This window comes from Macaca nemestrina, chromosome 1, assembly GCF_043159975.1.
Source record: "Macaca nemestrina isolate mMacNem1 chromosome 1, mMacNem.hap1, whole genome shotgun sequence".
Classification (NCBI taxonomy): Eukaryota; Metazoa; Chordata; class Mammalia; order Primates; family Cercopithecidae; genus Macaca; species Macaca nemestrina.
In genome coordinates, this window is record NC_092125.1 from 102,831,508 (window position 1) to 102,858,878 (window position 27,371).

Sequence of the window (27,371 nt, forward strand, 5' to 3'; positions counted from 1 at the left end):
TAGTCAGCCCCAGACTCAGCGCTCCATCCTCACCGCGCGCGTGCCTGGGGGAGTGCGCATGTCACTTGGAGTAAGTTAGGTAGAACATTCTCCGAACTCTAGGAAGAAAAGAAAAGGACTACCAAAGATCAATCGCAGAACCTGGGGAGGAAGACACAGACCGGGCAGAGAAAGGGAAGGGTCGCTTGATCCGGCCGAAGGGAGTCCAGAGAGCCAAGACCGCGCCTCCAAGAGAAGCCACAGGGTGGCGCGAGAAGCCCGCGCGCAAAGGAGCCAGCTCTCCGCCCGGGCTGGGTGGCTGGGGGTGCGATCTGCAGCCCCCAATCAGCAACGCCTCAGGTCTCAGCTTCAGTCCCTGACCCGGGCCAGCCAGCGCCGGCCCCGGGGCAGGATAGGGTAAGGCAGGGCGGGCTGACATCGATCGCCTGCCTCCCTGACAAGAGCATCGATTTATTCGTGAAGAAATTAATAGATCTCTTAGCTCCTCCGATGCGGGAGCCGCCCGCAGGTGGAGCTGAGGACCGTGCAACTTGGTGGCCGCGCACCTGGAAAGCCCCAGGATCCCCAGCACCCAGGGCATCAGAAGGCTGGTCCCAACCCCTCCCACCGCGCAAGCCTCTGTGGCTGCACGAACCCATCCGTCTCAAGCTGAGGAGAGCGAGGGGAAGAGGGGTCTCTCTTGGCGGGGAGACAGGCAAAGCCCCAGGGAGCAGGCGAAGGATGGCCTCCTAGAGGCTGGCAGTTCTCCTCTCCGCCAAGGCCCCAGCATGAATGGTCCCCCAAATCCCCGAGACAGGGACACACTGACCGACCAAGCAGCCTGAGTTCAAGAAGATGACCAGACGGAGGCAGAGCCCCACACAGTGATCGCCTTCTTCATCGGGATATTGGTCAGAACCAAGGGACTAGGCGGTGACGGAGCCTGGCGCTAAGGGGTCTCCAAAGAGGACAGGGAGGCCTCCTGGGAGGCTGAGAGGGGCTCTGAGAGGCCAAAGGCTGTCCACGTTCTCCCGGGTCGAGGCTGCCAGAAGTTACCCGGCAGGTGTCAAAGCACCGGGAAGCAGAATCTAGACACAGTCCTCCCCAGAAGCCCGGGCTCTGGCTGCCCCTCCGGCGGTGCAGCCCCACTTGGAAGAAGCTTGTGGTGGGGACAAAGGATTGGGGGGACCCGCTGCAGCCGCAGCGGGATTTGAGGAAGCTCAGTTCTTGGCCCACCCTTCCCCCCGTATTTTGGCCTTATTTCCCCAACAGATATGTCCTCCCCTCAGTTGTTAGGCTAAATATTTTGGCTTGGCTGGAGGGGCGGAGAGAACGGAAAGGTCCCTGCGAACCAATCTGTTTCGGCGGGGGGCGGGGAGGGCGGGAGCTGGGCGCGGCCCCTGCGTGCCTGCCCTGGGAAAGACCGCAGTCAGCGCGGTCAGCTGGCGCTGGGGGGCCGCGCGCCCAGAGGGATCCAGGGAGACTCTCCCTGTGGAGTCCCACGCGTCCGGGGACCCCCGCTGCCCTCCTTGGGAGCGGTCCCCAGCCTTCTGCTCTGCCCTCAGGGTTGGCTGGCCTCTCGGCCTGCCTTTTGCTCAGAACCCTGTGTCATTTTCTCTCTCTCCCTGTCACTGTCTGCATCTCTGTCCCCATCTCTCAATCTCATGCTGAGTCTCTCTGTCTCCAGCTGCCTGTCACTGTCTTTGTGTCTCTGTGACTCTCATTTCTTTTTTTCTGTCTCCTGCTATCTCTGTGTGGGATTCCTTGTCTCTCTGTCCCTGCCCTCCCTCTCCTATCTGAACCCTGGTCTCTGTGTCCCTTAGGGCTTGTCAAATCCTTCTCCCCAGGGTCACCAGGAGGAGAGCCGGGACTGGACACAAACCAGGGCTGGGACAATGGCAGTGCCTAGTCTGTGGCCCTGGGGAGCATGCCTGCCTGTGATCTTCCTCTCGTTGGGATTTGGCCTGGATACAGTAGAGGGTGAGTCCCCAGAACTGGCTCCCAGACCCCTACCTCCCTCCCAGCCAGCTGGGAGGCCAAACAACTGAGCTTGCAGCCACAGCACATCCACTTACTCTGCACTGGAACACGGAGGCTGGGGTTAGCTCTCCAGAGAACTACCCAGCAGAAAAAGCAGTTAGTTCCCCACATAAAGATGTTTTTCCCTCAGCTCCCTGAGAGGTGAGAAGAACTTCAAAATGAGGATGAGTAGATATCTTCCATCCCTACTAGTTAAACTGTGATCCCAGTGAAGCTTGCCTGAAAACCCAAATGAGGCCATGAGAGTGTTAGAAGTCATCTCTAGGGCCACTGAAGGGGAAGAGGCCGGGGGGGGGATAGGTAGCTGAGAACCAGGCACCATTAAGTAATGGAGGCAATGTTGCCTACAGGAAACTGCAGCTCTGAGAACTAAGGGTAAATCTAGACTGGGTCCCGAGCTCCTGCCTCCAGGGCCCTGTCGTGTGTCCCGCCTCTTAGGGCGCGATCCCTACAGGGAGGAAGGCTGGTTTTGGGGAAATACTGCTTTTCCTCAACACCCCAGGGCCTGTCCTGCAGGCTAGATACTTCCCACGAATACGTTTTAGACAGGAGGGGCGGGGGCACTCTATAGACTAAATGACCCTCATGGAGGTACTGGGGGCTTGGTAGAAAGACGAAAAAGAGCTGAGGGTGGAAGCTTCAAAAAGGGAAAGAGTAAGAGGTATCCCCTTCCCCAGTCCCACCATTCTCTTCCAAACTGAAGCAGCTCAGGAATCCAGACTCTGTGCTTGCCCCAGGGGTCCTATGATGCTCCTCAGACTGGGGGCTCCCAGGGGCAGGGGAGTCTCCTCTTCCCATGGAGACGGGAGAGTGATGCAATGGGCTAGGTAGGAGGTCCCCTGAAGGGTGCTAGTCACAGAGCCTCTGTCTGTAAGGCATAGCACCACTCCCCCAACCACCAAAACCCCCCCTTCTGCACGGCAGATGCCAGCTGGGAGTGTGGTTGTCAGGACAGGAGCACGTCCTTGGAGGGGCTAGTATTTGCTTAGGGGACCCAGATGTTCTGTTCCCAGTGCAGCTCTGCATAGAGCCAGGTCCTGAGGGAAGGCAGGGGTTAAACTGTGAAGGTTTTAGATTTGTTTTTCCAAATGACTCCCATCAGGGGAGCCCTGGAGAGGCAGGGGCATGATGGGAAGTGGGCGCCTGAGAGAACCCCCATCTGCCTGGCAGAGCCTGATTGGCTTTCGCCTGGAAGGGATAGAAGTGTTTTCTCATTCTCTCTCCCTCTTTTTTGTATGTGTACCTGTGTGGGCTCAGACACACACACACACTCACAGAGAGCTGCTGGGCAGAGCCAAGCTCAGGACCATTAATGACAACGGGGAGAATATGTGAAGTAACCCCCAGGGAGCCAGCCTTGCCTGCCCACCTCTCTTAACAAACTATCAGCAATGAGGCCTGGAGAGCGTGGCATGTGGCGTGTGGTGTCTGTGATAACACCGGAGGGCTCTGTGGGAAGGGAAGTAGAGGCTGGAGACATTGTCAGCAGCTGAATGTCAGGCTGAAACATTCAAACTTGAATCTTCTGCAGTGGGGAGCCACGGAAGGCCCTCTTGGGAGCAAGTGAGTCCAGGGAGAGAAACGGAAGTGGGGCTTGGGCTCTAGTGAAGAAGCCAGACACATCCAGGTCCCCAAGGAAGGAGTGTCCATTGTCCATGGTTCCTGAGTGCCCAGTGGTTCCAGCCCTGGACTGGGCACAACTGAGGGAATGCAGAGCTGACTGACAAGGGTCCCACCCTCCTTGGAGGGGGTGACAGAGATATATACAAAAATTTTGGAGCAATGCCCCCAGGTAATCTGACGTGGGTGCTGGACTAAGTGTAGCTGAGCCTGAAGGGGAAGTGATTAACTCCAGGCCAGAGGGTCAGGGAAGGTAGGTCTGTCCCTAGAGGCTGAAGGACCCTTCTGAGGCTGGAGGCATTAGTAAGGAACGGTTTATCTACACCCTACAATGTCAGGCTGAGGAAATGAAACTTGAATCTTTAGCAATGGAATGTCCCTTCAAGAGTAATCAAATTAATTCAGGGAACAGGCATCCAACTCCCTTAAGGCTGGGAGAAACATGGGACCTATGAAGCTCAGATCACTTCTTCCCAGTCACAGAATTCACTCATTCATTCATTCATCAGATATTTACTGAGGGCCAATTTTGTGCCAGGAGCTCTACCAGCTACTAGGGTACAACATGAATTATACAAATATCCCTGCCCTTATGGAGCTTACAATAAACAAAATATATCTGTTCCTATAAATAAATATCTATATTAATATATAAATTATATTTTAGCCAGTGTTAAAAATAAGTATATGGCCAGGCATGATAGTTGATACCTGTAATCCCATCACTTTGGAAGGCTGAGGCAGAGGGATTACTTGAAGAGGCCAGGAGTTCAAGGATGGAGCGAACTATGATCCTGCCACTACACTCTAGCCTGGGCAACAGAGTGAGACCCTGTCTCAAAATATTATACACACACAAACACATATACACAAACACATACACACACACACACACACACACTAGTCAGTTTTAAGAATTATAGAGAAAAATAAAGCAGAAGGGGGAGTAAAGAGTGTCACAATTTTATTTTATTTATTTTATTATAATTATCTTTAGACAGGGTCTCACTCTGTCACCCAGGCTGAGTGAAGTGGCGTGATCACGGCTCACTGCAGCCTTGACCTCCTAGGCTCAAGAGATCCTCTCACTTCAACCTCCTGAGTAGCTGAGACTATAGGTGTGCACCACCATGCCTGGCTACTTTTTGTATATTTTTGCAGAGATGGGGTTTCGCCATGTTGCCCAGGCTGGTCTTGAACTCCTAGGCTCAAGTATTCTTCCCACCTTGGCCTCCCAAAGTGCTAGAATTACAGATGTGAGCCACTGCACCCAACCAGTGAAAATAGAAGTCAATTTTAAATAGGATATTCAGGCCGGGCGTGGTGGCCCACGCCTGTAATCCCAGCACTTTGGGAGGCCAAGGTGGGTGGATTGATTGAGGTTACGAGTTGGAGACCAGCCTGGCCAACATGGTAAAACCTCATCTCTACTAAAAATGCAAAAAATTAGCTGGGTGTGGTGGCGGGCACCTGTAATCCCAGCTACTCGGGAGGCTGAGGCAGGAGAATCGCTTGAACCCGGGAGATGGAGGCTGCAGTGAGCTGAGATTGTGCCACTGCACGCTAGCCTGGGTGACAGAGTAAGACTCCATATCAAATAAATAAATAAATAAAATTGGATGGTCAGAGAAGGCCTCTTTGAGAAGGGGACATTTGGCCAGACTTATGGAGGTGAGCAAGCCATGTAGAGGGAAGAGGGTTCTGGCCAGAAGGAAGAGAAGGACAAAGACCCCAAGGCAGGAGCTTTGCTGGCTTGTCACATTAGTAAAACTCCTGTTATATATAAGGAATAGCAAAGAAGTCAATGTGGCTGAAGAAGATAAAAAGGATGAAATCAGAGAGGCTACAGGGGCTCAAATCATGCAGGGCCCTGTAGGCTGTGGTAAGATCAAGACAGATGGAAGTCATGAGGGGTTATATGCAGAGGAGAAACGTGATCAATCTGTGTTTTGAGATCACTCCGGCTGCAGAGTGGAGAATGTCCCAAAGAGGGACAAGGGTGGAATTGGGGAGACAGTTTGAGAGGCTATTACTGTCAATCCAGGGGAAGATGATGGTGGAAGCTGTGAAGGTGTCAACAAGCAGTTCAGATTCTGGACATATTTTAAAGATAAACCTACAGGATGTAGAAGGTGAAAAAGAAAGGTGTTAAAAGTGACTTTAGGTTGGGAGCCTGACTGCAAGAATGAAGTTGCTATTAACTAAGAAGGGGAAATGGGCTTGGGAGAGAGGGTCAGGAGTTCATTTTTGCCTGTGTGGCTCATCTGGTAGAGACCCTGCAGGCTGCAGGTGAGCCCTCTGGACCCCAGGGAGGAGGCCACCCCACACCCGGAGCAGAGCCTGGCTTCTCACTCATTGTCCTACTGCCAGTGTGGCTCCCCCCCAAAGCTGCCAGGACTGGATGGGGAGTTTGGCCTGGGCTGTACTCAATGCTGCATGCCATGTATGCCCACAGTGTGTCCCAGCCTGGACATTCGCTCTGAGGTGGCAGAGCTTCGTAGACTGGAGAACTGCAGCGTGGTGGAGGGCCACCTGCAGATCCTGCTCATGTTCACAGCCACCGGGGAGGACTTCCGCGGCCTCAGCTTCCCTCGCCTCACCCAGGTCACCGACTACCTGCTGCTCTTCCGTGTCTACGGACTGGAGAGCCTGCGCGACCTCTTCCCCAACCTAGCAGTCATCCGCGGGACGCGCCTCTTCCTGGGCTACGCACTGGTCATCTTTGAGATGCCGCATCTGCGTGACGTGGGACTACCTGCGCTTGGGGCCGTGCTGCGTGGGGCTGTGCGTGTGGAGAAGAACCAGGAACTCTGCCACCTCTCCACCATTGACTGGGGTCTGCTGCAGCCAGCACCTGGTGCCAACCACATTGTGGGCAACAAGCTGGGCGAGGAGTGTGCTGACGTGTGCCCTGGTGTGCTGGGTGCTGCTGGCGAATCCTGTGCCAAGACCACCTTCAGCGGGCACACTGACTACAGATGCTGGACCTCCAGCCACTGCCAGAGAGGTGGGCACTGGCACAGAACATGAGTGTAGGGAACAGAAACAGCAGGGTCACATGGGGCTGGGTGGTCACAGGATGGTATGGCTCAGTACTTTCAGTGCCACTGTTTTTTAATCCGCACTCATCCTATGAGGCAGGTAAGGAAACAAAGGCTCAGAAAAGTTAAATAACCAATGTGGCATAAGACAGCTAAGGGGTAGGCCCATGACGGCATCATGGAGTAGGTGAAGGACAGGTTCAAGGTGGGCATGGGGGGAAAACAGCAGGCACGAACGGAGAGTAGGCAGCACAAGAAGCAGTGTGGGGCAGTGGTTAAGTCCAAAGGCAGAGGGCCTGGGTTCAAGTCTCAGCTCTACCACTTACTGGCTATGTTCACTTAGCCCCTCTGTGCCACAGTTTCCTCAGCTGTAAAATGATCATTGGGTGTCATGAGGAATGAGTTACTCTACAAAGCGTCAGAGCAGTGCCTGGGTCCTGGTAGCAGTTCTATGTTCGTACTCAGAGTGGCCACAGCACAGTGTTCCAGGGTCAGCTGGCAGTACTGTAATGGGAGGTTGAGGTTTGGGGTGAGCAGGAGAAGAAAGGAGATGATCAGTGAAGAACTGAACAGGTGACAGCAAAGATGTAAGGTGGTACCTTTAGGATGATGCAAGGAGAGGAAAAAGGCAATAGAGAAAGGAGGAAGGAGAAAAAAGGGATGGCTGGTGCAGGAGGAAGCAAAACGTTATAGGAAAGGAGAGGAAAACCTTTCAGAGGTGGGGAGCAGATCTGGGGTCCCCCAACCTGGGGATTTTTTCCACTCAGCTCCTGGAGGTCAGCTGCTCTCGCCCCCAGTGCCTCAGCAGCAGGGCGGGTGGGAGAGTAACCAGATCCCTGCTGCATCAGCTGTGCTCCACCTCCCTGATGCCTCCCTGTTGGCTGTAAACACAGCTGCTGCGCATCCTCTCGTGTACAGTGTCAACACGACCTGGCTGACCCCTGCCCCACAGATCGTTCCCATAGCCAGCCAGCTGCCACTGTGCAGTTTTTAGGCAATTGGGCCTCCAACCCCAAACCCTCCCACTGCTGCTTGGAGCCTCCTCCTGCCCAGGGCGGGGAGCTGAGGTGGGGGCGGCATGGGCAGGAGCGTGGGTAAAACGACGGATGTTGGCCCCTCCTTGCACATACACCCAGGCCCGTGGGCCTAGCTGCTCAGGAGAGGCTGGCCCGCTCACCCTGGCGCCATGCCCAGCCATGATCTGGGCACCAGGCCTAGACAGGATAGACAGGACAGCAGGCTGGAGAGCAACAACCCTGATGGACAAGGTCGCTGCTCTGTCCTGAGCTCTGACACCCCGACTAGGCACTGTGGGAGCTGGGGAGCCACAGACAGGGCCACAGTCCTTGTCCTCAAGAATCCCATCGGAGGGAAACAGAGTCAGCTACCAGTGTCATCTGAATGGGAGGGACCTGGGTGCAGATTGAGTGTCATCCCAAGAGAAAGAGGGTGGGGCCAGCATTGGAAGGACAGCCAGGACTGAGGGGGCATGGCCAAGGTCTAACACACCACTCTCCCCACAGTGTGCCCCTGCCCCCATGGGCTGGCTTGCACAGCGAGGGGCGAGTGCTGCCACACTGAATGCCTGGGGGGCTGCAGCCAGCCGGAAGACCCTCGTGCCTGTGTAGCTTGCCGCCACCTCTACTTCCAGGGTGCCTGCCTGTGGGCCTGCCCGCCAGGCACCTACCAGTATGAGTCCTGGCGCTGTGTCACAGCTGAGCGCTGTGCCAGCCTGCGCTCTGTGCCCGGCCGTGCCTCCACCTTCGGCATACACCAGGGCAGTTGCCTGGCCCAGTGCCCTTCTGGCTTCACCCGTAATAGCAGCAGGTGAGTGTAGGGAGGGTGGGGGGCACCCTGGGAGCAGTGAGGAGGCCTGAGGAGGCCCAAACTGGTCCAAGGCTCAGGATATCTGCTTGCTCCTGCTAGCATATTCTGCCACAAGTGCGAGGGGCTGTGCCCTAAAGAGTGCAAGGTAGGCACCAAGACCATCGACTCCATCCAGGCGGCACAGGATCTGGTGGGCTGCACGCATGTGGAGGGAAGCCTCATCCTCAACCTTCGCCAGGGCTGTCAGTACCTACTTTGGGGCCACACTCCTCCTCCTGGTCATTCCCTTCCTCCCAGACACACCCCTTACAATGACCCAACTCAGCACGATTTTCCATCATCCTGGGTCTCAGTCCTGAGGGTCCACCCTCCCGGGGCCCCCATTCAGCCCCCTTGCCCCATGGACCCATCACCTTCCCTGCTCCAGCCCTGTCTTCCCATCCCTAGACAACCTGGAGCCGCAGCTGCAGCACAGCCTGGGGCTGGTAGAAACCATTACTGGCTTCCTCAAAATCAAGCACTCCTTTGCCCTCGTGTCCCTGGGCTTTTTCAAGAACCTCAAACTAATTCGGGGAGACGCCATGGTGGACGGGTAAGGGTTAGGCCTCTGACCAGCTCCTTCTATTACACTCCTTCCTCCATTACTCCCAGAACAGTGGTGAAGAGAATGGGCTCTGGAACCAATTTTGCTACTCACTAGCCGTGTGACTCTGAGTAGGTTAACTTCTCTGGTCTTCAGTTTTCTAATCTGTAAAATAGGGTTAATATAACATTACTTACTTCTTAGGGCTGTTTTGAATATTACTCAAGTTGTTATGTGTAAAGCACATAAAACAATGCCTGGAACACAGTATATACAATATAAATTACAGTCACATATAACTCTATAACGGTTGGCTATAATTGTCATCATCTGGTCCTGTCAACTGCAGAGCAAGACTGCCTGGGTTTGAGACCCATTCCTATCACCTGCCAGTCAAGACCTACCTATAATGTAGCCAGGATTTTTTAAAATAAAAAGAATGAGCTGGGTGCGGTGGCTCATGCCTGTAATCCCTGCACCTTGGGAGGCCAAGGCAGGTGGATCACTCAAAGTCAGGAATTCAAGACCAGCCTGGCCAACATGGTGAAACTCCATCTCTACTAAAAATACAAAAGAAGTAGATGGGCGTGGTGGCACGTGACTTTAATCCCAGCTACTTGGGAGACTGAGGCAGGAGAATTGCTTGAACCCAGAAGGTGGAGATTACAGTGAGCCGAAATCGTGCCACTACACTCCAGCCTAGGGCCTAAGTTACAGAGAGAGACTCCATCTTAAAAAAAAAAAAAAAAAAAAAAAAAGAGAGAATGTTTTAAATTACCATCCAGGCCGGGTGCAGTGGCTCCTGCCTATAATCCCAGCACTTTGGGAGGGCGAGGCAGGGGGATCACACGCCGTCAGGAGTTCGAGACCAGCCTGGCCAACATGGAGAAACCCCATCTCTACTAAAAATACAAAAATTAGCCAGGTGTGGTGGTGGGTACCTGTAGTCCCAGCTACTCAGGAGGCTGAGGCAGGAGAATCGCTTGAACCTGGGAGACAGGGGTTACAGTGAGCTGAGATCACACCACCACACTCCAGCCTGGGTGACAGAGGGAGACTGGCTCAGAACATACATAAATAAATAACCATCCAGACCAGATGCGGTGGCTCACGCCTGTAATCCTAGCACTTTGGCAGGCCGAGGTGGGAGGATCACTTGAACCCAGGAGTTAGAGACCAGCCTGGGCAACATGGTGAAACCCGGTCTCTATAAAAAATACAAAATTAGCCGACCGTGGTGGTGCATGCCTGTAGTCTCAGCTACTGAGGAGGCTGAGGTGGGAGGATCACCTGAGCCCGGGAGGTCAAGGCGTCAGTGGGCCACAATTGGGCCACTGCACTCTGGCCTGGGTGACAGAGTGAGGAAAAAAAACAAAGTTACCATCTAGTCTAGTGACTCCCTGTGGCTTCTCATGTCTCCAGACACATTGCATGTACCCCAGGGTTGTCCACACCTCAGCTGGAGAAGAAGGGCCCAGGCTGAGCACCACTCCTCCTCCTGTCTCCGAAGCCTCCAGAGTCTAGCACATAGCCGGTGCTCAGTTTTTGTTGTTGTTGTTGTTGTTGTTGTTGTTGTTTTGAGACAGAGTCTTGCTCTGTCGCCCAGGCTGGAGTGCAGTGGCCAGATCTCAGCTCACTGCAAGCTCCGCCTCCCGGGTTTAGGACATTCTCCTGCCTCAGCCTCCTGAGTAGCTGGGACTACAGGTGCCCGCCACCTCGCCCAGCTAGTTTTTTGTATTTTTTTAGTAGAGACGGGGTTTCACCGTGTTAGCCAGGATGGTCTCGATCTCCTGACCTTGTGATCCGCCCATCTCGGCCTCCCAAAGTGCTGGGATTACAGGCTTGAGCCACCATGCCCGGCCGCCGGTGCTCAGTTTAAAGAGAGTCAAGGGAAGGATGGGGGCAGGGAAGCTGTGGATCCCATTTCACTGATGAGGAAAACCAAAAGATGGGGTCACTTGGCAGACATCATACCCCTGGTCAGTGGCACAGAGTGGGTATGCACGAATGTCCCCGGTGTGCTGGTGTGAGCCGGCCACTGAGTGCCCCCCTCTGTGGGCTCAGCAAAACCCCTCCAGGAGGAACCCATAAGCCATCCCCTTTCCTACCCCCTGCCCCCACCTCCCCGCAAAGCAAGGTCCCCTGGCCTCCCCCAGGAACTACACTCTCTACGTGCTGGACAACCAGAACCTACAGCAGCTAGGGTCCTGGGTGGCCGCGGGGCTCACCATTCCCGTGGGCAAGATCTACTTCGCCTTCAACCCGCGCCTCTGCTTGGAGCACATCTACCGACTGGAGGAGGTGACGGGCACACGAGGTCGGCAGAACAAGGCTGAGATCAACCCCCGCACCAACGGAGACCGCGCCGCCTGTGAGACCCCAACCCCAGTGCCTGTGGACAAGCGGCCACACACTAGACACGCGCACCCAGGGGAGGGGTGCTCGAGCGGGGACAGCCTGAGAAGTTCTCTTCGTGGTCTCACTGGGAATGGGATGCCGCGGAGTCAGGGTGGGCGCTCAAGCAGCTGGCAGGCGTGGTTGAGAGCAGGCCCCTCTTCCCACCCAGGCCAGACTCGCACCCTGCGCTTCGTGTCCAACGTGACGGAGGCAGACCGCATCCTGCTACGCTGGGAGCGCTACGAGCCACTGGAGGCCCGCGACCTGCTCAGCTTCATCGTGTACTACAAGGAGTCGTGAGTGCCGGGGGCGGGGCCGGAGCGGGGGCGGGGCCGGACGAGGCCAATTTCTTAGGGACCACAGGCAGGTGAGGGCGGAGCTCAGCGAGGCTATGAAGACCCAGGAAGCCAGGACCCCCAAGTTGTACTCCGTGGTAGGGTCCAGGTCTGGCTCTCTCACCTTCTTCATGCCTCCGTGCCTCGGTTTCCCCTCACCAAGTGAAATGGAGAAGACAGGGCTTCTGAGAGCCCAGGAGAGCCATCGTGCTGGGAAGGCTTGGATCATTAAACTTCAATTCATTATGTTAATGTTCTACACTGACCACACGCTCCTGCCCCAGCAGCGGTTTGGGGAGCGCCCACTAATTTGGCCAGTTTTATGAGCAGCTCTGCCAGCATTTCGTTTAAGCCTTAGGAAGGGAGGGAGCAGGGGCCGCCAGGGACCACACTGCTCTTTTCTTTGGCGAGAGTCAACTGACCCTAACAGTAAGGATAGTGGTTAGACCACAGGAAGGACTTCTCCAAAAACACGGCTAGGAATCAAAAGGAGACATCCTTAGAGGAGGGAGATGGATTTCGAATGCAGACTGAGAGAGCAGGAGTAAGGAGTTCATACTCTCTCTCTCTCTGATAGATAGTATAGAAGATGGAGGCCACCTGGCTTAGAAGCATTTCCTGTGAATTAGAATGGAGAGAACTTAGCTGACCACCAGCTCAGGGTCTGGCTTGGGAGGACAGAGGAAGGAAGTCAGTTGTAGGAGACCCACTCAAATGGCCAAGACTCTCCTAGGTCTCAGTGGTAGGTGAAGGTCTCTAGCATGGGCAGCTGGAGAGTTTGTTAAATACAAATTCCTGGGCCTCACCCTCACTAATTCTGATTCAGTTAATCCTGAGTAGGGCCCAAGAATCTACATGTCTAATAAGCTCCTAGGAGATGTTGAAGCTGCTGGTTTGTGGACTGCACTCTATGGAGCACTGGCCTGACTACATTGTGAATCTCCCCTGGCTCCCCGGCTTGGGCACTTCACAATCGGCACAACTATACACAGCTGTCTCTGGGCTCAAAGAGCAGAGAACCTTGGGAGTCCTTCAAGAAGCTTCCCTAACATCACTGCCTTGCAGTGTGGCTGCAGCTATGCTCCCTCAGAGACACACACTGCAGATCCTGCCCAACCCTGACTCCAAACAGACCCAGACCTGCTCAGTGTGTCATGCCTCACAGGACACCTGCTCCCATGACACCCACTATGAGCCCCTGCGCACCCCTCCCCAAGATGCTCCTGGACTATCCTGCTTATAGGTCCCAACAAAGGCAGGCACTTCCAGCTGGGCCACAAGTTCCCCCATCACCACCCAATATGACCTCCCTCAAGTTTTGTCCCTGGCTCGACATGAATTCCATCACCCCCTTCCCAAACCAAAGAAACAAATATCATGAACATCAGTGTGATGTTCCATTGTCTCCCGTGGTCTATTCTGCTATCTCCCATGTGGGTCCCACTTTCATCTCCCCCAGGGAGCCCTCTTCTACCCCTAAAGCCAGTGATGCTTCCCCAAGCCCTGCCCCGAAACTGGCCTTCAGGCAGCCAGCACTAGTTGCCTCTGGCCCCTTAATTTCCCTGTGGCAATGGATCTTGGCCTTTTAGGGTCATGGACATGTTTGGGAGCTGTTGAAGCTAGGAACCCTCTAGAAAATCACACATGCACCAAACTTTCCCTATAGTTTGGGAGGCTCATAAACCTCCAAAGTCAATTCAAGGGCCTAAGTGAAGATACTGGGAAGGGAGCAGTCTCCAGGTCCTGGTTCCAGGCAAGTACACTTAGGGGAATTAGGATAACCTTATTGCTTGCTGTTTCTAGGAGAGGGGACTCTTTCACACACACTTTCTTGTTTTATTTATACAATGCAAGATTTGTTCAATATTCATTGAAGCTAGAGCTCGATATTCCCTGCTAAGGATGAGGAGATACATCATTACAAATTTCACTGACACAGATATCAAAGGCCGTCCCCTCCCCACCTTTGCCAGGGTCTAACAGGTGGCTGGAGTCATGGCTTTGCCCTCACACGTACTGGAAGAAGGACAATGATAGTCCTGGAGTGATTCAGTGCGGGGGAGGGGGCGGGGAGGTGCCAGAACTTGGGGGTGGGGTTGAATGACCCCTCAGCTCTGGGGATGGGTGTTCAGCCCATTCCAGAATGCCACAGAGCACGTGGGTCCAGATGCTTGTGGAACCCAGAGCTGGAACCTGCTGGATGTGGAGCTGCCCCTAAGCCGCACCCAGGAGCCAGGGGTGACCCTAGCCTCCCTCAAGCCTTGGACACAGTACGCAGTGTTTGTGCGGGCCATAACGCTAACCACTGATGAGGACAGCCCCCATCAAGGAGCCCAGAGTCCCATCGTCTACCTCCGAACGCTGCCTGCAGGTAAGCATTTGGAGGGCGCAAGAGTCAGTCAGACGCCTGCATCCATGAGAACAGGGGAGCACAGACATCAGAAATAGAGAAGCCGCAGCACTGAACACCTGGCCCACAGAGGCTGGGAGGCCAGATGCTTGAGTCCTAGAAAGAAGACGGGGCATCTGCCTAGGTCCTTGCGGGGCTGGGATTGGGACAGTCCAGAGTCAGTAGTTGAGGGAACTCAAGGGCCTATGGCAGAGAAGGGGAGGACAGAAACAAAACAGTGAGTTCTAGGAAAGCAGAGATGAGGATCACCTATTCTTCGGGAGAACAGGGCTGTTGGACCCCAGAGAGAGGGGCTCATTACTAGACAGTATTCAAGAGGAAGCCCCACAACCCCTGAGTTGCATCCTTCTCGCACTCCTAGCTCCCACGGTGCCCCAGGACGTCATCTCCACGTCCAACTCCTCCTCCCACCTCCTGGTGCGCTGGAAGCCACCCACCCAGCGCAACGGGAACCTCACCTACTACCTGGTGCTGTGGCAGCGGCTGGCAGAGGACGGCGACCTCTACCTCAATGACTACTGCCACCGCGGTGGGCAGGGACGACGCGCAGGCCGGCCGCGGGGCGGGTGGGGAAGGGAAGATGGAGGCGCAGGGCCGGGGCAGATGGGGGAATCAGGGGCGGGTAGACGGCCTGTCTTACTAGTGTCTTCCCGCTGCGGCGCCAGGCTTGCGGCTGCCCACCAGCAACAATGACCCGCGCTTCGACCGCGAAGACGGAGATCCTGAAGCAGAGATGGAGTCCGGCTGCTGCCCTTGCCAGCACCCACCTCCTGGTCAGGTTCTGCCCCCGCTGGAGGCGCAAGAGGCCTCGTTCCAAAAGAAGTTTGAAAACTTTCTACACAACGCGATCACCATCCCCAAGTGCGAAGAGCGCTCGCGGCCTGGGCCGGTCTGATGGGTGGGGCCTGTGAGGGGTGGGTCTTGCTGGAGGGGTGGGGTTTGTGGGCGGAGCCTTGCTTGTGTGGGCGGGGCCCGGGTTGTGGGTGCTTTTGGAGGCAGTGCGCGCTGCAGACGGCGTAGGGATGCACACGGACAGGCCTGATAGGGCTACCCCTGGCCTCCCCAGATCCCCTTGGAAGGTGACGTCCATCAACAAGAGCCCCCAAAGGTGAGAAGGACTAGGGCCGTGGCTGAGGGGCGTGGCTTTTGGGGCTGGGCCTTGGCTCTGACTCGCTCTCCCCAGGGACTCCGGGCGGCACCGCCGGGCAACTGGGCCCCTCCGGCTGGGGGACAACAGCTCGGATTTCGAGATCCAGGAGGACAAGGTACCCCGTGAGCGAGCGGTGCTGAGCGGCCTGCGCCACTTCACGGAATACCGAATCGACATCCATGCCTGCAACCACGCGGCGCACACCGTGGGCTGCAGCGCCGCCACCTTCGTCTTTGCGCGCACCATGCCCCACAGTAGGTGACCCACACACGCACCTTCTATCCCCATCACCGACCCCGAGGACCCTGTGCAAGGGTTTAGGGTTTGACTTCTTGCTAACCCCAGAGCCTCGCTTTGCTTGCTCCTCTCAGTTCCCATAATCCCAAAGCTTTCCCCACCTCCCAGCTCAGCCCAGTTTAGCTTGGGTTTGAACATAAAGTGAGATGAACCACTTTTGGCCTGGCTGCTGGATGCCCCTTCCCGCAGGAGAGGCTGATGGTATTCCAGGAAAGGTGGCCTGGGAGGCCTCCAGCAAGAACAGTGTCCTCCTGCGCTGGCTCGAGCCACCAGACCCCAACGGACTCATCCTCAAGTACGAAATCAAGTACCGCCGCTTGGGAGAGGTAGGTGCCCGTGGGATCCCCATCCCAGTCCCGTTTTGTGCCTACATCGCCTTCCCAGCCAGCTGTTCTGGGTTACTCTCAGGAGGCCACAGTGCTTTGTGTGTCCCGTCTTCGATATGCGAAGTTTGGGGGAGTCCACCTGGCCCTGCTGCCCCCTGGAAACTACTCTGCCAGGGTTAGGGCAACCTCACTGGCTGGCAATGGCTCTTGGACAGACAGTGTTGCCTTCTACATCCTTGGCCCAGGTATACGCAGCCTCTGTCACAGACCTGTATCACCGAAAAGCCCCACCTGGTCCCCAGCCCACCACAAGCCCCTCCCCTGCATCCTTCCCCATCCTCACCTCCCAGCATGGAAAGAGAAGCATGGCCTTCTCTCTGACTTCTACATCTTTGACTCTACCCTCTGCTGCCCTCTGACTGCCAGAGGAGGAGGATGCTGGGGGGCTGCATGTCCTCCTCACTGCCACCCCTGTGGGGCTCACGCTGCTCATCGTTCTTGCTGCCCTTGGTTTCTTCTACGGCAAGAAGAGGTGATGATAAGTCCCACCAGTCCCCACCCCCTTTTCTCCCTGAGCCCTCATCATAAAGTCTGTCAAAGGGAGGTAGATGAGACAGTAGAAAGACAGATCTTCCATACAGACAGTAACTCTTCCCCTGTGGTGACATGGAGGAAACATACCTCTCAGCTAGGGTGACCAACTTATCCGGGTTAGCCTGGGATTTTCCTGGTTTTATCAGTAAAAGTTCCGCATCCTAGGAAACCCCTCATTCCAGCCACACTGGGATTGTTGGTCACCACAATCTCAGCGCAAGCTGAGAAATAATAAAGCTGGTCCCTTATTAGGAGGAGAAGCAGGAGGCCTGGGGATGTGTTCCAGAATGCCTGATGTCAGATCCTTCCAAGGCTGACTGCAAGAGGAAAACGGGGCTGGACCTTGATCAGCTTGGCTATAGGGACTAGCTGATAGGGTGGAAGCCCCTTTACTCCTGTATCCTCCCTATTCCCTGTCGGAACCAGGAATAGGGCCAAGGCCAGCTTGGAGGATACTTAGGGATCCCCAGCAGTCACCCTGACCAAGGCTGGGGGTGTGGTCAGTAACTTCCCTTCTCCTTGAAATGTCCTTCTTCCTTCTGATGTTGCTCATTCCTTCCTGAGAACCCTTCCAACCTGACGCCCTCACCTCCCGTTGCAGAAACAGAACCCTGTATGCTTCTGTGAATCCGGAGTACTTCAGCGCCTCTGATAGTAGGTCTGGGAGTGGGTGGACAGGTGGTATGGGAAAGGGAGACAGGAGAGGAGCAGAGACAGACTTCCAGGAGACCTTCTTGCAGAAGATAGCCTTGGGACCGGAACCCTTCAGAAGAGAAGAGAAGTTGGCGGGTGAGGTGTGGCAGAGAGCGCATCTTTGCTTTGCGACCCTCCAACTCTTTGCAGTGTACGTCCCTGATGAGTGGGAGGTGCCTCGGGAGCAGATCTCGATAATCCGGGAACTGGGCCAGGGCTCTTTTGGGATGGTATATGAGGGCCTGGCACGAGGACTTGAGGCTGGAGAGGAGTCCACACCCGTGGCCCTGAAGACGGTGAATGAGCTGGCCAGCCCACGGGAACGCATTGAGTTCCTCAAGGAAGCTTCTGTCATGAAAGCCTTCAAGTGTCACCATGTGGTAAGGGAGAGCCAGAGGCATTGTCAGGGTCATAATTAGTGTAAAGGTCATGTGGTAAGAAAGAAAGGGTCAGAGATGAGGTTAGGGCACAATTAAGGTCAAGATTGGGACCATGGTTAGGATCCTAATTGGGGTGAAGGTCATGGTTAGGGTTAGAGTCAAACGGTCATAGTAGGGCCATGGTAGAGTCATGGCTAGGGCTGAGATCAGTCATGATTGGGGCTCAATATTGGGTGTCCAGATCATTATTAGAGTCCTGATTGGGCTCAAGGCCAAAGTTGGGCTAAGTTCATGATTGTGATGATCATCAGATATGATGAAGGTCATGGGTTAGGGTCAGGGTCATTGTTAGGTCAGGAGTCAGGTTATAGTCATGGTTGGGGTTAGGGTCAGATTTGGTGTCTGAGTCAGACTGTGGTCATAGCAGATCAGGCTTTTGGCCAAATGGGTCAATGGGAGCTAGGGGGTTTGCTAGGCCCTTTGTCTGTCCCAGGTGCGTCTCTTGGGTGTGGTGTCTCAGGGCCAGCCAACTCTGGTCATCATGGAGTTAATGACCCATGGGGACCTCAAGAGCCATCTTCGATCTTTGCGGCCTGAGGCAGAGGTAGGGAACAGGAAGACCCTGAGCGAGCCCAGGGGCTGGGGGTGAGAGAAGGGTTGGGCACAGTGTGGGAGGTGGGGGCCAGTTCTGGACAGGAGACCAGCCTCTGGGTTCCTTCCTCACCAGCCCCCAATCTTGACTCTAGAACAACCCTGGGCTCCCACAGCCAGCATTGGGGGAAATGATCCAGATGGCTGGTGAGATTGCAGATGGCATGGCCTACCTTGCTGCCAACAAGTTTGTGCACCGAGATCTAGCAGCCCGCAACTGCATGGTGTCCCAGGATTTCACCGTCAAGATCGGGGGTACAGAGGGTGCCAGACAGATGAGGGCGGCCTGAAAAGTAGAGAGACTCCCTTAAGCTAGGCATCAGGAAACCCACAGCCCTGGTCCTGACAGCCTGTGAGACCCTTGGCAAGTCACCCTCACTCTGGATCTTAGTCTCTTGTCTGAGGGCAGAGGGGTTTGGATGGGATGAGCTCTGAGGTCCATTGAGCCCCTACTTTCCAGGGTTCTTGGTGACTCTGGAGGATGAGAAGATTGGGAGAGGTATTCCAGGGGCGGGAGCAAGTGTGTGGCTCTTATGCCCCACGCCTCCTCCACCCTCTCCCTCACTTTCCAGACTTCGGGATGACTCGAGACGTGTATGAGACAGACTATTACCGCAAGGGTGGGAAGGGGCTGCTGCCCGTGCGCTGGATGGCCCCTGAGTCCCTCAAAGATGGGATCTTCACCACCCACTCGGATGTCTGGTGGGGCCGAGCTGGAGCACAGGGCTCCAGGGATGTGGAGGTGGGATCTGGGGAGGGGCCTGGAACACCCCCGTCCCTTGGAGTGCACCAAGCAGCACAAAGGGTGCTGGGCTCAGGAGCTCCTGCATGCCCTCCAGGTCCTTCGGTGTGGTACTCTGGGAGATTGTGACCCTGGCTGAACAACCCTACCAGGGCCTGTCCAATGAGCAGGTGCTCAAGTTCGTCATGGATGGCGGGGTCCTGGAGGAGCTGGAGGGCTGTCCCCTTCAGCTGTGAGTCACCTCCCCTGCCCCTTCCTCATTGATGATCTACCTACAACCCTCCCCCACCCGGCCCCACGATTCTGGCTCACCTCCTCTGATGCTTTGACATCCACTGACCCTCAGTTATGAGCGCCCCCCGTTCCAAACTCCCACGACTCCCATTTAATCCCTTCTCACTCTCCCAGGCATAATGGCCCACGATCCCCACTCCTACCAACTGACCCTCAGTGCAGGAGGCTGAGAGTGCGGCAGGGGCTCCCGGATGCCTCTGACCCTGCTCCCCACACCCACCAGGCAGGAGCTGATGAGCCGCTGCTGGCAGCCGAACCCACGCCTGCGCCCATCTTTCACGCACATTCTGGACAGCATACAGGAGGAGCTTCGGCCCTCCTTCCGCCTCCTCTCCTTCTACTACAGCTCGGAGTGCCAGGGGGCCCGGGGCTCCCTGCCTCCCACCGATGCAGAACCTGACTCCTCACCCACCCCAAGAGGGCCTTCATCAGACTGCAGCCCTCAAAATGGGGGTCCAGGGCACTGAGGGGCACCCCATTCCCTGGCTGGCTGGCCTCCCATGGGGAGAGAGGAAGGGACCCGACCTCTGTGGCTGAGATGTCTGAATGTTCATCCCCACTCCCACTCATGGCAAGGGGTGGCCGAGGGTGGGGCAGAGAACAGGAGCAGGGAAGGCTGTGGGGGTGGGCAGAGGGGTCTCACCATAGGAGCTTCTCAGACTCTGAGTCCCTCGGGGGAAAGCAAGCAGGGGCAAAGCCAGAGGAGTGGAGATCAGGCCAGGGACAGACATCCTGCCCTCAGAGAAAGGGACCCCACTCAGACTAGGAAGAGGGGACCCGCCCACCCTAGAGGTCCTGCCCCTCAGTTTGGGGTCTCCTGTGGACAGGTAGGGCCATCGACATGTTTGAAATTAGATGAGCAATCAGAAGCAGGCCTGGGGCGCTCTCCATGCATGTGTGGGAGGCGGGATGGGGGGTCCACATGACTCCCTTGCTTGCCACTGCTTTTCAACTCCTCCCCTTAGCTCCACTGACCAGGTGGCGTGGGGAGAACCCAAGGGCCTGGGGAGTGGTTCCCAGCCTGCCTGCCCTCACCTCCTCCTCTCCTCTTGCCCTGCCCAGGGCTCCCCAAGCTTGGTGCTCCTTCCTCCTATCTTCCAGGGGCATCCCTTGGAGTATAGTCACCCTTTCTCCAGTCCCTCCCCTCAATGATTAGCCCTGGATGCTTAAGGCTTTCAGAGCCTGGTCTTCCTCCCTCCCCTCACCCTCGCCCAGCCCTGCCCCCACCCCTGGCTCTCATGGGAAGACTGGAGAAGGCACAATAAATGCCGAGGCCTGTTTGTACCCTGGTCCCAGGCAGCCATTATCTCTCCATCTACATGGTGTTAACACTAGATGAACTTCCTTTCTCCCTCCTCTGGGACTCGAGGTGGTGACCCTAAGGCAGAGACACAGGATAAATACACTGCTGTCAAACACCACCTCCATGAGGACCCGAGCAGCCAGGGTTGCCATGGCAGTGAGGCAGAACAATTTGCAATTATCTCCTGCTCAGGACCAGGAGTGGTTGAGCCCGGCAGGGAACCTTTGTGTCTGGCCTCCAAGCAGAACCAACCTGTCCCCAACATCTCATCTTAATTTCATCCCTTGTTATGTCTGTTATATCGGTCCACTGGATAGGTATTTTCTGGAGTGTCATAGGACACACTTTAAGTGGTCAGACATGGGGCCGGGGAGAGGCCCTGATGACATCACCTGTTCATGCCAGATGCCCCCACCCAAGCCAGGGGACACACAGCAGAGCAAGGTCTGTGCGTCTGGCACCCCGTGGTTATCCTGGGAGGCCAGAATCTCAGTGTTCATCTGAGACACCATTGAGGCATGTGGATGTTGCACAGGAGAGTCAGTTCCCAGGTTTTTCTGCCAGTGCCATGAGGGCATTTGAGAGGGAAAGGTTGCAAAAGAATGACTTCAAACCTTGATGAAGGGGGTGGCAGCAGGAGGGGCTGCCCACGGCTCAGAACTCTTTAGCTTCCTGCACCCAAGGGCTTGGGGTATAGCTGCCATGCCACACACATGCCACGTGCTCTGGGTCTGGCAAGATGAGCCCTTCTGTGCACCCTTGCTCACGCCCACCAGCAGCTGTCCTGCAAACCACAGCTCCCTCACACCACAGTGGAGTGGGCACGAGTCTGCGTGAGGCCGTCTCTATGACAACAACTACCCTGTTATCCCCACAGGGTCAGGGTGGGCAGCAAGGACCACCTGTGTGGAGCCCCACCCCGCCCCTGCCCCGCATTGGTGACTGAAGCAACAGTGACCCCTAATGGTCATCAGCAGAACCGCAGCTAAGGGAGAAAGTTGGGGAGTTTGGGCTTCCCTGCCTTCTGTTGCTGGGTCTCTGAGAGGCCTCCAGGAGGGTGGAAGGGTGGAGAGACTCCACGCAAGCCCTGGCTCTGAGACCTGCACACTCACACAGAGCACACAGGCACGCCTGCATTTGCAAACGCCCACAGGGCAGCAGTGGGATCAACCCCTCTCCCCACCACCTATGCCCCCTAACCCTCACAGTGCTGGTTGTCTGGATGTAGAAATGCTTAAGGAAGGGATTGGAAGTCGAAGAAAAGAGGGCTTCATTAATATGCCGTCGGGGCTGCATCTGCAAAGATGGGCAGGTGGTGGCTGGTCCAGAAATACTTCTGGGGGAAGGATGTAGGGATGCTAGGAAACGAGCTCTATTGCTGTCCAAGTCCCAGAAAAGAAGTGGATTTAACTAGGTAGCAAGATAGATGGAGGTGGGACTTCCCAACGCCACAGGGAAGCTTTGGGGAGCGAAGACGTGTCTCCTATCTGAGAGACAGTTGCAGACAGACAACAGGTTGACCTGGAGAAGGAAGGATGGACACCTACTACAGAGGCAGAACAGTAAATGCAGCGACTAAAATCCAGAAACACCCATCTTGGTCCCCCTCCTCTTCCCCAGATTCAGACAGAACTCCAGAAAAAAACAAACAAAAAAAAAAAAAAAAAAAAAAAACCCTGTAGCTGGCTGGGAGAAGACAGGTGAGCATAAAAGAATGGCATGTTTACCATCCATCCCTCAAAACTGTCCCTGTGGCCTTGTGGCAGATCCTCCACCCATGGGGACTCTGGATCTCATACCCTACCCCCTCTAAGCTCAGGAACAACTGGTGCATCTTTGTAGGGGCCGGGAGAACAGGTTGGAGTTCTCTGGGGAGAGAGGCCCAGAGGCCTAGGGGAGGAGGTAGAAATGGTCTGAAGTCAGGTGAGCTGTGCCACTGAGCCAGTCCTCGGTGGCAGCGAGATGAGGCTCCTCTTCCTCTGGGCTCACAGTTATTCTTCCTCTAGGCTCTGGCTATGGAGCAGAGGGTTGTTCCTGGCTGTCACCAAGTAGAAAGAAGAATGGGGTACAAGGACATGAGAGCTCAGCTTCTGACACCTGATTTTACCAACGTCTTTTATTCCGCCCTGTAATACCAAGCTCCAAGTCCCGGGAACTTGGATGGCAGAGTGCCAGGTCTCAGACACCCAGCCAAGGGGCAGTCCTGGAGCAGACACTTTGGACCTTGCCCTTGGCCCAGTGTCGACACACTGTGGAAGCTCTTCCCCTGGTCCATTAGCTGTTTGACATCTTCTCCAGGTTCTGTTGAGGGCTAAGGACAAAGGGGATGTTAGTATATGACCGCCAACCCACAGCAAAGGTCTTCCTGCTTCCAGCCAGAGACTCCCATGCACAACTCCTCAGGCCAACACCACCTGCTCCCAGCGGTGGGACTGAAGTTTTGGTCTCCTCCCAGCCCTGTGAGGTCAACTGACAAAGTGCTGACACTCCCTGCCCACCCCCTCTCTTTGCACAGGAGGCAGAGAGCTTGAACCACCTGGGTCATCTCCTGGTCATCCACCATGAAATTGAGCCCCTCTGGGTTACTTGTCCAAGGCCCCACTAGTAAGTGGTCACTAGGGTGGCACCATCCACTGCTGGAGAGGGTGGGGAACGTAGCATCCTCTTGAATGTGTGCCAAATAAGGAATCCAGGTGGGCAGAGCTGGGGATGGGTTTAATGCAGATGATACTCGGTGAGCCCCTGGACCCTGGATGCAAAGCTGAAGTGAAGGGTGCTTGGGGAGCCCTGGCACATAGTGCACAAGGTACCTAGTGAGCCCCTGGTACACAGTTGAAGCCCAAGGTGCTTGGTGAGCCCCGGATGCACAGTCTGACGGGAAGGGCACTTGGTGAGACAGGAGCTGGAGATCAAGTCCTCAGCTGCAGCTGATGCCTGGCTGAAGCACACTCTTTAAAGGGGCCACATGGCTCAGAGTTCTGATGTCCTTGCTGTTGAAAAGTGGCCTGGCCGGGCGCGGTGGCTCAAGCCTGTAATCCCAGCACTTTGGGAGGCCGAGACGGGCGGATCATGAGGTCAGGAGATCGAGACCATCCTGGCTAACACGGTGAAACCCCGTCTCTACTAAAAAAAAAAAAAAAAAAAAAAAAAAAAAAAAAAAAAAAAAAAAAACTAGCTGGGCAACGTGGCAGGCACCTGTAGTCCCAGCTACTCGGGAGGCTGAGGCAGAAGAATGGTGTAAACCTGGGAGGCGGAGCTTGCAGTGAGCTGAGATCTGGCCGCTGCACTCCAGCCTGGGCAACAGAGCCAGACTCTGTCTCAAAAAAAAAAAAAAAAAAAGTGGCCTGATGGGCCATGGGGCAACTGTTCAGAGTGGGTGTGGCGAGGGGTGGGGTGATCCCTGGGTGTGGATATCTGGATTTCCCTAACTCTGAACTATTTGCCCTTCTCCAAAGCCAGGAGATCTAGACTCCTGCCCAGGATCTTGGCTAATTGCATAGCTTGTCCAGCCCCAGCTTAGATATGCTCTTCATTCAGCCCTGTGAAATATGCTCCTCATTCAGTCCTGTGAAGGCAGCACATCTGAATGGTTTGGCCTCCCGGACTTAGCAGGCCCAGAGTTGCAGGCAGAGTCTAGCCTCTCCCCGGCTTCATCACTCCCACCATGAAAGAGGAGGGAGGAGGGAGGGGCATAAGGGAAGCACTCACAGGATGAAGGTAGGACTGAAGTTCCAGGGCCAAAAAGTGAGGCTAGTTCAGGGACAGAGGGCATTCCCTCTTGTCTCTCTCCCCACCTCTCCTTCCACACAGAGGGAGGTAGCTGTCAAGCACCAAGGCCTCTAGATGTAAGAGGGAGGACAAGAAAGAATGGAGATGCCAGGTAGGTCATGAGGAGAGAAAGAAACAGAGTGGGGTGTGGAAGAGAGAGGCAGCGGTAGGGAGACAGAAACTCAGAAACGTCCCTATGCACAGCTGTAGAAGCTCTGAGGACACCCCGGGACATTTTACCCAGCCCTGCCCCTTTGATGTCTGTGGGTCTGTCCCCCAACCCTCCCCACTTGTGAACAACAGGGGGACTTTCTGCTCAGTCGTTTCCAGAGATGAGACAGGTCCCATCCTGGGGGCCCGCTCTGGCTCCCAGCTTCCCAGGTGTGTCACGCTGTGTCTTAAGCAGAACTGGACAGGAGAAGGGGGGTGGGCAGACACGCAGGAGGAGACAGGGGAGGATAGATGAATCAGAGAAGACGAAGGTGGCAGCCAGGAGGAAATTCTGAGACTGTGAAGAAAGATTCTCAAGAAAATGAGACAAAAATGACAGAAGTTGACAGCAGGGTCAGACAAGAAGCGGAGAGGGAGAAGGGGCCTGGCCAGCATCCCTCCCTAGATGGTGGCGACTTCTGGGGCATGGGAGGCACAGGTGTGAAGGAGGCAGGGGTGCCTCTTTTGGAAGCAGAATTTCCTAGGGGAGAGACCTTCATGCTGGAAGGCCAAGAGCTGAAATAAGATAATGGATGCCCAGTGCTTTGTAAGCTATAAAGCACTATACAAATTATTGTCATTGTTATCTGGTTGTGATATCATTTACAAAGATATCGCAGAAGTACATTTAGTGACATGGAAAGATGGCCACGATGAACTGTGGCGTGAAAAGAGCAGGTTACAAATAATATAAATGATGCCATTTTTTACATTTCCATGTACAGATTCAGAAAAAAATATCTGGAAGCATAAATATGCATCTGGGTGATGAGTTGTGGATGATTTATATCTTCTTTTTGCTTCTCTGTATTTTCTCTTTGTGTTTTTTAAGGAACATACATTATTCATGCAGGGAAAAACAAGCAGTTTGCTTTGAAAAGAACAAGGCTTCCTGCCCAGAGGTCTGGGCTCAGGATGAGTGAACAGAGCCTTACAGCACCCCGCTCTGCCCCCTCACTACCTGGGTGTGTACCACAGGCTGTCTCATACATACTCTCCAAGAAGAATTTTTTCCTCCATGTTTTAGGCTGGGCCAAAGTCCATTTTCTTGAATTCAGGATTGGCAGCATGTTTTTGTAGCCCTACCATGTCTTCCATCCCAGGAGACATAACACAGGTGGGAAGTAGAGAAAAGCAGACACTTCTCAGAGATTCCTAGCAACCCTAGGCTTACCCCAAGGGAGGCCAATAGCTCTCTGCTTACAGGATCTTTGGGGCCACAAAAAGTGAGGGCACCTTCCCCTCCCAACCCTGTGGGGTCGGCCTCTGCCTATAGTGGCTCAAACTCCTAAGTCTGGGTTCCCACACCCTTCCATTTCTCACACATTCCATGCCCATCACCCAGGCATGTCTCCTTTTTCCATTCCTTCCCTCATTCTCTGCCCACCCTTTCCTCCCAGTCTGAGTGTGGACTATCACACCCCTTGAGGCCTTCCCCAAATTCTTCCTCACCGGGATCCCACTCTCCTCTCTTTCCCAACCTAAAAATACAACCTCCCCGCCGCCACCTGCTCCACTCCTGAATCTCCTCCCCTAGAGCCACTCATCCCCACCTACCCAGAATAGTTTTTGTTCTGTTTCATGTTTTGTTTTGTTTGTTTGTTTGTTTGTTTGTTTGTTTTTGAGACACGGTCTCTATCACCTAGGCTGGAATGCAGTCAGAATAACATTTAACATCAGTAACTCCTTACACTGGCAAAGAGTTTTCTATTTCCAAATTAGACTTTTTAAAATCTACTTTAGAGAGGGCAGCATCAATGATCTGAGAAGCAAAATGACTCGCCTAAGATCACATAGCCAGTTACTGGAGGTCCAGCCCACATCCACTACCCCAATCTGCCTCGAGGACTGAGAATACAGCTGCATTTTCCTCTCTTGGCCTTCAGTCTCTGTCTATAGTTATAAATTGTATCTTCCCTGTCCCTAGGCTGTGGCATTTAAGCCTTCTACTTCTAGCTGCAACCTGCCTTTTCAGCGTCATGATATGCCCCAGCCTAATACAAAGCCCATGTTTCAATCAGTTTAGACTCTTCCCTGACAGCTTGTACCGTGTCACCTACCACCAAGCCTGGGACTTGCATCTTCTGAGACTGGCCTTCACATCTGTCCCCATTCCCTCCTCTGCATCCTTGGTCTCTGTGGCTTCCCCATGATGCCCTTTCTGATCTCTATACTGCCCACAGGGCACTAAATACCTATTACCATACACAGCTATGGTATGAGTGTTAGGGGTCCCCTTAGGAAAACAGAAACCACTCTAGGTATTTCCACAGAGAGATAGTATTGAATATAAGGGATTGACTTTACTGGTGTGAAAGCATTGACAAGCGAAAAGAGAACACTAAGTAACACAGAGATAACTGCAGGAAGAAGCTAACTCCCCTAGGCTGGGGGAACAAAGAGGTGAGGCTGAGGTTGTGAGAGTCCAAAAATTCAAAGGGACCCTATAGAGGTGGGGTCTCTCAGAGGAGGAGGTGGTGCTGCCCAGCTGGTACCCCAGCAATACTGAAAGGAAACAAACAGAAAGAAGTGAGTCTCCCTGCAGTACCCACTACTGGCAGAACCTAACAGAGCAGGCAAAGGAGTCTGGGAAGTGTGGTTGGCAGAGTTTCAGCCCCAGCCTTACAGAGTAGAGTATAGAAGGGAGGGTTTAGAGCCAAGAAACAATAAGCAAGTGACCAGCATCGTGGTAGCTATTATTTTTCTTATACCTAAAATATATTGAGCACCT

General features: G+C 54.7%; 1 protein-coding gene across 9 annotated transcripts; it reads left to right on the plus strand.

The window, feature by feature from the left end:
• The first annotated feature begins 1,394 nt into the window (after positions 1-1,394).
• LOC105498075 (insulin receptor related receptor) lies at positions 1,395-20,643 on the plus strand. Of its 9 annotated transcripts, none has more exons than XM_011769893.2 (22): positions 1,395-1,959; positions 6,095-6,646; positions 8,204-8,507; positions 8,607-8,749; positions 8,955-9,099; positions 11,247-11,461; positions 11,657-11,783; positions 13,955-14,193; positions 14,594-14,761; positions 14,898-15,093; positions 15,299-15,340; positions 15,416-15,636; positions 15,869-16,005; positions 16,088-16,250; positions 16,432-16,537; positions 17,201-17,253; positions 17,443-17,672; positions 18,166-18,276; positions 18,419-18,578; positions 18,896-19,025; positions 19,163-19,297; positions 19,583-20,643. In XM_011769893.2, the coding sequence occupies exons 1-22, from the start codon at positions 1,875-1,877 to the stop codon at positions 19,824-19,826; spliced, it is 3,906 nt and encodes a 1,301-aa protein (XP_011768195.2). In that variant the 5' UTR covers positions 1,395-1,874; the 3' UTR covers positions 19,827-20,643. The 9 variants fall into 9 exon arrangements, 6 of the variants coding, with proteins under 6 accessions (XP_011768195.2, XP_011768193.2, XP_011768190.2 ...); XM_071083375.1 differs by having other exon boundaries at positions 1,427-1,959; positions 19,474-20,642; XR_011615927.1 differs by having other exon boundaries at positions 1,426-1,959; positions 17,201-17,672; positions 18,896-19,065; positions 19,142-19,297; positions 19,583-19,719.
• The last annotated feature ends 6,728 nt before the right edge of the window (positions 20,644-27,371 follow it).